Raw genomic sequence first — 13,052 nt, 5'->3', positions numbered from 1 at the left:
GACCGTACTAAGTTCCCATTTCCAGATTCTGAATCCGCAGTTTCATAATATGATAGAAAAAGTCTTTGAAAATAGTGAGAATGGAACTTGGTAATAAAAGTGCAGTTATAGCACGCTGCACATTTAATGAATTTATTTGACCGGCCATGAGGATTTGAAATTCCAGGCCTCGTTCCGAGATAAGCTTTCTTGTCCAGAGTCACGGAAAAGTCCACTGGGTAGTTAGTTCATGATTTAACTGTGTCTGCTATTTCATTCAAAGAAAACATTTTCTGGTAGGAAGCATATTTCGCGGTGAGAACGTTATGTTCATGAAGAGCAAGGAAGCATATGACATGCATGAGTCTGGCACGTTCTAGACTATTCTACGAACAGCAACTACCTTGAGCTGGGAACTTTGAGAAAATTAGGAAGAAACCATTGTTTCTTTTGTTAGGCTGGTTCAAGTGTCAGCCCAATGGCCTCCCCTACAGAGAATCCCCAGATGTCAGAAGAGCTGCTAAGTGATGAGATCCATCAAGGAAGTACAGTATGTGTCACAGGAGCTGCTGGCTTCATGGGGTCATGGCTCGTCATGCGTTTGCTTGAGCGAGGATATACTGTTAGAGCAACTGTGCGAGACACTGGTAGGTTTATAATACTGGTTTAAACCATATACATCTCAGACCGAGCACTTGAATGGCAATGATTTGGGTTTGCATAAGAGAAATAGAAATATATTATAATTGCAATGACGTTCATCAATTTTAGTTTCAGGAGTTAGCTTAATGGGCCATAAAAGCAATGTGTCAATCCTGTGATGAGATTCATTGATCAATGATCAAATCTGAGAGATTCAAGGATCAAATAACCTGTTGTTATTAGATTTATACACAATAAAAAAAAGTGTTCATAATTTCTATTTGTGTAGGTAATCCGGTGAAGACGAAGCATCTATTGGATCTGCCTGGGGCGAATGAGAGGTTAACTCTCTGGAAAGCAGATTTGGATGATGAAGGAAGCTTTGACGCCGCCATTGATGGTTGTGAGGGAGTTTTCCATGTTGCCACTCCCATGGATTTTGAATCCGAGGACCCCGAGGTATGAGGCCTCTCGTTTATGTCTGGTTGAGATATCTTTGGAGATATCTGTTGAGATACATTTCTCTTTGTTGAGATATCTTTGGAGATATCTATTTTGATTACAAAGTTTGGGAATCTAGGAGGGACCCAATTGAGGTTATCTTATTTTGATTACAAAGTCTATGAATTTTTTTAAATTTTAGGAGGATTTAAATGAGGCGAGGTCAAATAATGGATTTATTAAATAATTTATTTCTTTCTAATATGATGTTATCTATCTGATTTCAGAATTTTCTTCTTCTTTAAATCTGTAGATACATTTTTTAATTGTAACTATGATTAATTAAAATCCATGAATATGAAGTTGGCCTCCCTGTATCCAGAACGAGATAATTAAACCCGCTGTCAATGGGATGTTGAATGTTTTGAGATCGTGTGGGAAAACCAAGTCTGTGAAGCGAGTTGTTTTCACGTCGTCTGCTGGGACTCTTCTTTTTAGTGATGATCATGGCCAACCAGGCAAAGTATATGACGAAACATGCTGGACAAATGTGGACATTTGCAGGCGTGTAAGGATGACCGGCTGGGTAGGACCATCTTCTTTTTGTTTGCTTTGGGTTAGAAATTGAGATAGATAGCCCTAGAGAAATTGTATACCATACAAATTATACAATAATTTAATTGATCTTATAAAAATTACAATAATTTTATTGATCTTATAAAAAGTACATATGTAAAAATTAGATTACAGAACTTTAGGTAACAAGATCCGAAGAAAATAGATCTATGATTGATAGACAAATATACATAAAAAAAATTATTTCTGAAATTGATATTCACAATGACAACTCACGACAATTTAGAAATCATGAAAACATTATTTCCAATACTTTAAACTACTATACTTGTATTTATTTGAATTCTTGAATGTAACTCGTTCATCGAATTCGTTCAGGTTACTGCAACTGTGAATTTTGAGTCATGATGTATAAAGTTTTATTAACTTTTTTTGTTTGGGTTTTGTGGATCAGATGTACTTTGTGTCCAAAACATTAGCAGAGAAAGCTGCTTGGGAATTTGCGGAGAAGAACAAGATTGATCTCATTACTATTATTCCCACATTGGTCGTTGGGCCATTCATCATGCAGACTATGCCTCCCAGCATGATTACAGCATTGGCACTGTTAACGCGTATGTTTAGAATCCAATTTGGTATTTGGTTAACGTTGTGTTTAGAATCTAATTTGGTATTTGGTGTTTCATGATTAGAAGTTCATATTTTTATGGCCGATTTTAAAATATTTCTAACAAAGTTAAAGAAAGTTAATGGTTTGACTTCTATCTTGTTTATCAAATTTCTAAAGTATTTCAAAATCTCCAAAACAGCACTCTCAACGTAATAGTGATAAGATTGCTAATGCAATTATATGGATAGGATTGTTGATAAAGAATTGCATTGTTTGTGATTAATTATCACTTGAAGAATGTGATTGATGCATAATTTTTTGTGGGTATATATATAAATGGCAGGGAATGAGCCTCATTACATGATACTGAGGCAAGTTCAACTTGTTCATTTGGATGACCTCTGCATGTGTCATATATTCTTGTATGAACACCCTAAAGCAAAAGGCAGATACATCTGTTCCTCACATGACGTCACCATTATTCAATTGGCTGAAATGCTGGCTAAGAAATACCCGGAGTATAATATACCAACTCAGTGAGTTCATTAATCAAATTTATTTTCAAGTTTTTACTATGACTCTAAAACTAAATAAATAATAGATTTTTATAGGATTCTAGATTTTAGAAATATTCTAGAATTAAATAAATAATAGTAACTTTAGTCAATATATCCGGCCATTCTTAAAGAAATTTTTTATAGCCATTTCATTATTCTTTATACCATTCCAAAATATTTCGGAATCTAAATCCAAATAAGTTCAGCATTTCATTGGAAATCTAAATCCAAATAAGTTCAGCATTTCATTGTTCCATCGAAGAGGTGTGGCTAAATTTCCTAATTTATGCAGGTTCAATGATGCGGATGAATCTCTTCAGACTGTGCCATTTCCATCAAAGAAACTCCTTGACATGGGCTTCAAGTTCAAGTACACCATGGAGGAAATGTTTGATGGGGCCATTCAATGCTGTCGTGAGAAAGGTTTGCTGCCGTCCATAATCGCATAGAGCATCTCAGCGGCATCAGAACCTAGTGAATGGGCAACACAAAATTCAGCGATCTCTGTGTCGACGGAAGAAACCCCACTTTGCAAATTATGTTTTTATTGTGAAAAGCGTAATAAAGGGGTATGTCTGTGGTATATCCCTGACTGCAACTTCCGTAAATAAAGTACTTCCCATTAGACCAGTAGATATTTATTTTGGAAGTTTGGATATTGCTTAATTTCATAGAAGAGTTATATATATATATATATTCCAAGTTTGTATATTATTTAATTTTATATAAGCAAAATCACAATGAGGTTGATATATGCGATAAGTATTATTTTTATTTATTTATAATTAAGGGTACTAATTTACTAATTGTTATTTGATATAATTTGATAATTTATATCGTAATTTTATGAATTTATATATTTTTATTAATGTAAAAAAATAACTATAAAATACTATATATGTTATTTATAACTATAAAATACAAATTTAGATTAACATACTATATATACTATTTTGACTAAAACATACTATATATGTTATTTATAACTATAAAATACAAATTTAGATTAACGTTAAAACAAATTAGTCTATCAACCTTCACTAAAAAGACACCCTACAATCTAATTATTTAATTATAAATTTCATTAGTTACTAAATCTTGTACATTTTATTCCTAACAATGTTTTCAGTGAAAATTGATTCGATTTAGTTTTTAGGGTCGATAAGATTTTAAAAACATCTTATTTTTGGTGGATTGCTTTTAGGGACTCCTTAAAACCCCATGCAATATGAGTGAGGTTGACTCGAGATACATTCGATATAGTCATATATTTTAGAATTTTTTACTCATGGCATTTATGTAACTTTTATGATCTGCCTATTATGAAATATGTTGAATGTTAATGTAGGTTTTTCTTTAATATATAATCATATATTAAATCAATTGTTTGAATTATATAATTTATAATTGTATATAATTTGAATGATCGGTCTCTGTGATGGGTGTAAACGATAGAGGAAATGAAAATATTTTGGGAGATGTGTTTGGTGTATATTTGTTTTATTTTGTGTATGGCGTGGCAGTGTGTAGGTGTGAGGAGTTGGTCTTTACAACCGATGTTCTTTCGTTATAAATATATGTTCATTCTAATGGGGTGGCGAAGGTATGTTATGCATGGGAGTAGAGATGAGGTTCATTCTTCCACCTTCTGCACTTCGATTTATTTCACTACAAATTTCCTTGGTTTTTGGTTGCATGTCGATGAGTTCAGGTCTGGTTGTGAGGAGTTAGAGTTATGTATGATTTCATTTAGGCAAGTGAGAGTGTGGAGTCGAATTTTTTCGTCATGTATATGCATACCACTGAGCTTAGGCCAATGTTTGAGGTGGTGGTCATTTATTCAACTTCACCCTGTTTGGATAGCGAATTCAGAGATATTTCTTATCCTTTTCCAGTTCTTGTTTGTGATTGTTGGTACCTAGATCGTTTCTCAGTTTGGTTTTGACATTGAGTGGAGCCTAATTCTGTTAGTAGAGGGTTGGCATTTATTCGAGGTTTTATTTCGCTCTTTGCTGGTTTCTGACCCTAGAATTCTTTGGGCTTGTGAATTGGGGTTATTTTAGTTCAATTGAGGAGCTTCATTGTTGCTTTAGGTTTGGAACCACCTTGTGTGTGTTGTTATTTTCTCTTGGTGTGCAGAATTTTCTTGTGGTCCTATTATGTATTTATAGTTTCCAAAGGTTGGTATGGTGTTGAAGTTTGTGGTGTCTCGTGTCCCTACAGTGTGGAGAATTTCAAACCCTACTTGAATTGGGTTCTCTGGTTTGGAGTTTGGGGGACGACCTGGTTTTCTTTTAGTTTAATTTTGAAGGGGCAATGGTTTGTCCATTTGCTTGTTTTTTTGTCATGGTGCCCTTTCTAGTCAATGTTTGCATTGTTCTCTTGCTACTTCCAATTTATGTCTCCTTATTAGCAAATGGTGAGCAGACGAGGTGGGGTAGGTATTGTTGGAGTTAAATTTTCTCGACCTTTTTCCTTTGTCACAGTGGCATATGTAGGTACCTAGAGGTTATAGTGGTAGTGATTGGAATCGAACTTGTGTCGCACTAGTACAAGACCAACCAGTTATTGATTCCTCTATATACAAAAAAAAATATCGATTTAGATCAATTATTATTATGAATCTATCACCTTAGATGGGGTGATTGACAGGGGACATGTGGGAAGGTGCATGGAAAACCACACACCAAGCATTCATGATAGCGGGCATGGCACTTTTCTCCCTGATGTCAATAACTAAGCATCAAGATCATGCAAATGTGTTATTTTCTAATGCTAGTCTATTGTGGAGTTATTGCAAGTACAATGGTGGAGCATGTTGGGATTAACGTAGTAGTTATTATGGAGAAAATTGGAATTTTGGAGTCGTTGGTGGGCTCATTCTTCTCCCATCCTCCCATGCAGCACATTCATGATTCATGGAGTCGGATATTAGTCCCAGAAGATAGTAGAAATTAGTATGAGCAATAAATTGTTTCAAGGTACACAATAGTGCAAAGCTATGAATTATCGTCATTCATGGTTCTTAGCCTTCACACTTTGATGTCATTTCAGCTACCAAAAACTAGGGATGTTACATTATTTTTGCCTTGGTACAACTTCTTTTTAGCTAAATCCTTAATATCTGGGTCCCTTCACATGCATGTCCGTTAGGAAGCTTCAAAGTAATTTCCTTCTTTCTTGGTCCTTGGATTTTCTCTCTACGCTTCTATTTCAATGGAAGTTGGTTTCACTTGTTCTATATCTTTTTTGTTTTCCCCTGTACTTTCTCTTAGCTTGTTCCCAAGTTTCTATTTTTTATTCAACATATCATTCTCCTTTTCTTTTTACCTCCTCAACATGGTTCTCATTGTTCTTGATGCCCAATTCTAGGGTGGCGTTGATGGGCATTTTGGACCATATCCCAACAAGGGGATGTGGCCCAAAGCAAAGTTATTCACACAAAATAAGTCGTTTGAATAGCCACTCCCAACGTGTTTGAAGGCTCTGTTAGCCTGGGATTCTCTTCCTCTTGTGAAGGAAAGAGAATGGGGGTATCCTATCGTTATCCTAAGGTTATATCTATATATATATATATATATATATATATATATATAACTAAAGTTAATGTTTTGTGTTCATATGCTTAATCTACAGGTTTTAAGTAATTAATATAATATGATACAATAAAAGACTTAGTAACTAATACTAAACACTAGATTACAATGAATAATACAAAAATTGTACAAGAAATATGATACAAAAGAAATGAATCAAGAAACTGTTGTAACTAGTAAAATAAATGATATTCTATTTGCACAATATTGAATATTCAAAATACAAACTAAATGACTAAATTTAAATTATAAATGTGATTATAGTTTAAATTTCAATGAATTGTTAATATGATATTTTCTCAAAGGCATAAAAAACTACAAATTGTTGCAATTCTATGATCCTTTAAACAAATAAAGAATAGTCCAAACTTGCTTTTATATTTCACATCAAGAATCAATTTAATGCAAATAAATGTAATTACCTGATATTATCTTGGTTGATGCAAAAGATTAAACAACCATAACAATTTCTATCAATCAATAAATCTTTCGGGACTTAAACTTTGAAATTGTTCAACAAGCAAATGATAAAAGACCATGTAAACACAGAAACCATTGCAATCAAAGTATTAGTTCCATTCAAAAACAAACCACATACTACAATGACCTAAATCCCCAAAAAACATTTTAAGAATTCAAGGTCTGAGCAATGGACAGATTGAAATCAACCTTTTAGACTCCGAACATAAAAGGATAACATGATCAAATAAATATATAAACTAGAACTAGCATCATAAGGAAAGATGTAGTTAATTCATTGTTTTTACACATATCACATTCATGCAAGAAAAAGCATTAATTCCTCTAAATTCCCCAAAAGCACAGTGATAAGAAATTCAAAAGACACATTCATAAGTAACCATGGATCTCAAACATTATATATAATTACGTATTGGCATGTTGAATTCATTCAAATAGTAACCAAACTTATAGTAATAAAAATGTATCAAAGGTTCCACAGTCACCAAAACATTATTAACATCCTTCCTCCCCCTTTTCTCTCAAAATTGAGGGTTTATATACATATATATATATATATATATATATATATATATATATATATATCCTTGAACCCTTAGTTACTCTAAACTAAATTTTAAAAATGAAAATAGTACCTTCCAAAAATAATATTCACAATCTAATTGCCATGACCTCTCGAGTCGAATCATACTGCCTCAAAGTGAATAATTAACTAAAACGATATCCATAAGCGATTTGAAAACATTGAGCCATATCCACAGTAATTGACCTCGTGAGAACTAATGTTAGCACTGGGAAGATAATGATTACTTGTTACAAACTGAAAACATGAAATAAATAATTGATAATATAATTAACATAAAGTGGCTACAAAATATCAGATTATGTAGATGCTTTCAAAACTAACAAACAAATTAAAAAAAACTAAGCATACCTCTCTAAACTTACAACTTGTAAATAAATAATTGCCATCTTATTATGTAGCAGAGGTTGTATTCTAAGGATTTGAAGTTATTACTACTTTGAAATTTTCAAATTTAATGATAATGTGAGTATCTGATAACCACGGGGGCTTCATTGGGGAGCAATACCATACAACGTGCATTCATATTGGGGGATATATATTAAGAAAAAAATGACATAATATATTAAGCATATAATAAGGGGTAAAGGGTTTTTATATTGGTAGGTATAAAAAATGGAGCTCAAAGTTAATGAAAAACTATAAATGGACATAAAAAATGTTAATGAAAAAATGGATAGCTACAATATTTAGTGAAAGTAGGGTTTTTTTTAATTAGGAAGGTGTATTGGGTTCATATTGGTAGGGGGTTAAATACTGTGATTTTTAGAGGAATTTTCCAATATGTCATCAAATTAAGGGTATTTTTTAGTATGCCATGAATGCATGTGATATGTCAAAGGTTAATTCAGTGAAGTCTCCATACCGATAATTATGGCTTTTCCTCCAATTCAGAAGCCTTTTATCCTATCGACTTGTCCTAAGTTGGTTCATCATTCTTAATTGGTCGTTTTCCTCTTGAAGTTGTTGGATTCTAAGCTCCAAGCAAGGAACCATAACTGAATAACATTGTTGTCAATACATGTTATGTGTGCATCTATCATAAACATCCTTGTATTGATAGTGGTTATCATAATTGTTATCATCCTTTCGAGTTGGAGTATTATCATCAACAAATTTATTATTATGAGATGGTTAGGGCTTATCATAAACACAGGCTCATCGAGAGATTCAACATCAACATGGACCTATTTAAAAAGGACCTTTTTACCTCTATTTCATAGTGCCTAAGAAATTCTTCTAGCTAATTGTTTACTCTTAAGTACTCGAGATTGGAGGTATGGACCTTGCTGACTATATTCTTCTTTTTGTGCAGTTTTAGGATGGTCATGAAGGTCTAAAAAATTTGGCTTCACATCATCCCTAAAATCAAGTTCTAATTCAATGTGTTGAAAACCTATTTTCATTGCCATGCTTTATGTGACACGAGTAGGCGTTGAATCAAGGATTTTAGCCTTATTTTCATCACAAAAATTTGCCTCATCAGACTGGTAGATGTTATCGGGGCCTAAACCATTGACATCATGAGACACAAAAAGCATCATACTAGCTACTTGAAAATTGGGCAAAACTCTAGGAGGGTTTTCTTATCTGTCATTAGCTAGGGATTTTTTGAAATCATTCTAACAAAGGAATGATTCCCATGAATCTCCAGTTTGAACCAAATGGTGTTTAACCAAAATACAAATCAACTCATGATGAAATAAAGATCGCTCAGGGTTGCACTCTTCCTAGTAAATTTTATCCATTTTAGACAAGATTTTATGTAAATAAAATGGGAGATTTAGATTAAATCCGAGAAACACCATTAAAAGGTGTATATGGTACAAAAAAAGGAGCCCATATATAACCTCGTAGGTGATAAAATGCCTAATGAAATAAACAAAATATTTCCATTTGGTTTTAAGGGATTGGACAGGAATACCTTTCACATTATAGCTATAATTGTTTAAGACCAGAAACTCACACCAAGGAATGTCACGCATAGGGTGATTTTCATACTAGTTTCTTCCTTCAGTCAGAAGATGTGTCACTTCAACAATGAAGCTAGCATCTACTCACATTTCTATATCCCCAACCTTAGCTTTGCGACTGTTATAAGTGGAAGCAAAGGATTTTTACCTCCAAAGGGTTTTGATCGTTCTACATGAGCCATTCCAGTACATTTGAGAAGAGTTGATGGTGATTTTTCTTAGAAGGGTTTTCATATAATCTTGGAAGAGTTTCAAGTGGTAAACTCTAATCTCACGTAGCCCAAACACACATAGGAAACATAAATCCAGAATGTAGGGTATGTGGGAATGAGACCAGAAGCATCAGGATAACCTATTGGAAAAAGGACTAGTAGTACTCAAGTGAAATGATACAAATTACATAATAATCATAAATGACCAAGCCTAGGACCTCTTGATCACATTACCATTGTTTAGATGTCCAAACCTATGATTTCCAAGTCAATAATGTAAGCCCATGTCATCGCCTAGATGTATGATCCGTTCGAAAGCACATTATCCCAAGTGCTAATTATATAATAACAATGAATTCATAACATAAGTGCATCGGGGTTTTACCCAACATAAAATTATTAATGAAAAGAACGATTGTACATGGATTTAAGTTATGTCACCTCAAGCCATAATAACAACCACTGGAATCATAGTTATTGAAATAAATAGCACAAGGTGATGTTATAAGTTTTAAGGCCGAACCTTTTAATATAGCATGGGTTACAAACAACATAAAATATGATTACATGTTACATGTTATATCAATGTCCAAAAATAATTAAATGATTCATAATTCAGAACCATATAGTACTTGAAAACACCATGCCACAAGTAAATTTCAATCCATAACTAATGCAAAAGGTCTATATAGGAGAAAAATCAAACACTGTTTTTACATGTGATCATGACCAGAAAGATATGCGATGTTATAAAGTTTGCTATGAACACACAAAAGGAATATGATGTGAATAATTATATGGAGATGACATTGGATAGTCCAAATAGAAAAGCCATATATCAACCAATTGAGGTTAGGATTTGGGATCTGCCCTTATGTTATTTTGAAATCATCATCAAATTATATAGCAATGAAAAAAAACCATATCAACTTTTAAAATAAATCAACACACTCATCGCACAAGAAAATATATTTGCTTAGAAAATTTAATAATAATTATAGGTTACAAAAGTAAAGTATCAAAACCCAAAAAAAACAAAAATATAAGCAGAGTAGCCCATTTCATTTGAAAAAATGTAATGGGAGTTTATTGGGTGGCCAACAAGTGGTAATTTCTTTCTTGAATTATTAGTCAGTTTTGTATCTCTTGCCCTCGATTCCTTGTCACTATGCAAGGAGTCGAAGAGGGGTTGTGTTTTATGGACTAGCAAATATCCCAACTGAAATAGAGATAAAATGCTTTGTGAGGCTCTAACACTTTAATACTCCTCAATCCATCCAAAATGAGATAGTTGAGTCCATATGGGAAATATAAAATGATCAGGGTTGTTTGATACACACAGAGGAGGTCAAGAATGTCGCTAAATGGGTGCCAAGCACAATGCATACTAGAGGTCAATACAATCAATATATGTACATAATGGATATTTGTTGGCATCTAAAAATTTCACTAGGTCGGGTCTCATTGGATAGAAATGACACCGAGGAAATCCTCATAATGTTGGATGAGATTCAGTTGTCCATGAAAGAACTAGATAGGAAACTGCAACGAATTGAAAATCATTTAGGCCTTCCTCCATATTCAATATGCATGTTAAGCAGCGAGAAGGAGATAATTACTATGGAAGAATCCAACTCTCCCATGGCTAAATGATTGGTCATGTTTACTCTTACCTTTTAGGTTCACTATGTTAGTTTTATGGTTCCAAGATTGTAGTCAAATTAGGATATTATATCTTACAGTATAAACTCTATGCACCTTTTATAGAGTCGGGGACTCTTAATGTTGGGATGCTGAAAAACTTATGTTTTTGCCACTAGTCTAATTTCCCAAGTGGAAGACCAGGGAAAATTAGAACTTGTTTTTTCATCTAGTTATGAAGAAATTAGCTTAAAAAAATAAATCATGAATTTGTTGAGTATTGAGAAGGATCAAATATCTCAAGGTGGAAGTCTCTTTTACAGTACAAAACTTTGATGAAATATTTGCACCTCAAAAGATTTGATTACTCTCGAAACTTGATCTTTGGAGATAATTTGGATCTAGGTTGGTTTTAGACATGGGAGGTCACACAAAATTTGTAGATGACCAACATTATGCATATGTACATATATAAGGTTAATAAATTTACTCACATTACTCAGTGGTTTACAGTTCAAAATATTTGATCCCTTTTGACACTTCAAATATATGTGGTCAAGAAGGATCGATGTTGGTTTTTAGTCATAGGTATTCACACAGAATTTATATATGATCAACATTACATATATGTATATGTTTAAGATGAATATGATGATTTGAAATTTACTTAGTCTTCTTTATTGCTAAAAGTATAGAGAGCATCTTCAAGAAGGATCAATGCTAATATATCTCCTTCAATTTTTAGTATAGTACACAATTTATATATGATCAAAATTATGTAAATGTATATGTCTAAGATGAATCTAATCAATTTAAAATTACTCAATTTCCTTAGTTTGTTAAGGATACAGAGAACCTTATTTGGAAGTATACTTCAAGAGATGGATGAGGAATAAGTTGAACAGAAATAAAGTGACAATGTTGAATGATGATTTTAATGTATGTCAATTAATATTTCTATTTTTATTTTATTTGTGTGTGTGTGTATATATATATTCCAAGGAAAGAAATGAACATCCCTCTCATCTTGAGAGCTAGAGTGAGGTTGTTCATGTTAGAAAATTATATATTACAGAGCAATGGAACACATATAATATTACAGAAATATAAACACAGAAAACACATAAAAACAAGAGAGACACATATATATGTGGTTCACCCAATTTGGGATACGTCCACAGAGAAATAGCCAGTCTTTCCTTTTATATTATCTAGCAAAATGAAGAGATACAACCTACAAAAGATCCGTTGTAATTCCCTCTTTGCTGTCACACAATCTCCTCTCTCTTTCTTGCTTAGAATACACATCTATATAGCCGCAATACAATTCTCTCATATATAGTGAGGGGTTGCCTTCTGGGGAAAAAAACCCTAAATTAAACATAGCTTCTACCATCATATTTCTGCCTAATGAATAACCCAAATTGGCTATGAAATTACAAAATTTTACAAGGCAATTTTACATCTATTTTTAGCTTCAGGGGTGCTGCCCCTGATCCCTTGTCGGAGGTGGGTCCTAAAGATCATTTCCACCCCCCCTAGACCCCCCTTACAGCACAAATAACGAGCAGCGTTGCCTCCCCATTACGAACTAGGGTCCAATGCGACGATACCTTTGAATAAATAAGATAATCAAGCTCCACACCCTACAATTTGTACTAGACCAACACACATATATATTCACTTAAGAGTTCATAAGGCTCGAAGCCACTATAGCAATATTCATAGGCACAGATTCATTACAACAATACTTATCAAGGAA

The 13,052-nt window shown here is 33.2% G+C and overlaps 1 protein-coding gene across 1 annotated transcript; it reads left to right on the top strand.

The window, feature by feature from the left end:
- Positions 1-478: 478 nt before the first annotated feature.
- On the top strand, positions 479-3,254 carry LOC149248145 (dihydroflavonol 4-reductase-like). Its single transcript, XM_089447845.1, has 7 exons — positions 479-626; positions 911-1,080; positions 1,445-1,648; positions 2,093-2,252; positions 2,592-2,624; positions 2,736-2,784; positions 3,098-3,254. Exons 1-7 carry the CDS (start codon positions 485-487, stop codon positions 3,252-3,254), a joined length of 915 nt encoding a protein of 304 aa, XP_089303971.1. The 5' UTR covers positions 479-484.
- Positions 3,255-13,052: the final 9,798 nt, after the last annotated feature.

Source organism: Pinus tabuliformis, chromosome 7 (assembly GCF_031772625.1).
Source record: "Pinus tabuliformis cultivar Carrire ecotype Pingquan chromosome 7, CPIR1, whole genome shotgun sequence".
NCBI classification, from domain to species: Eukaryota; Viridiplantae; Streptophyta; class Pinopsida; order Pinales; family Pinaceae; genus Pinus; species Pinus tabuliformis.
The sequence above is the reverse complement of the archived record's forward strand: the minus strand, read 5'-3'. Positions and strand labels throughout refer to the sequence as shown.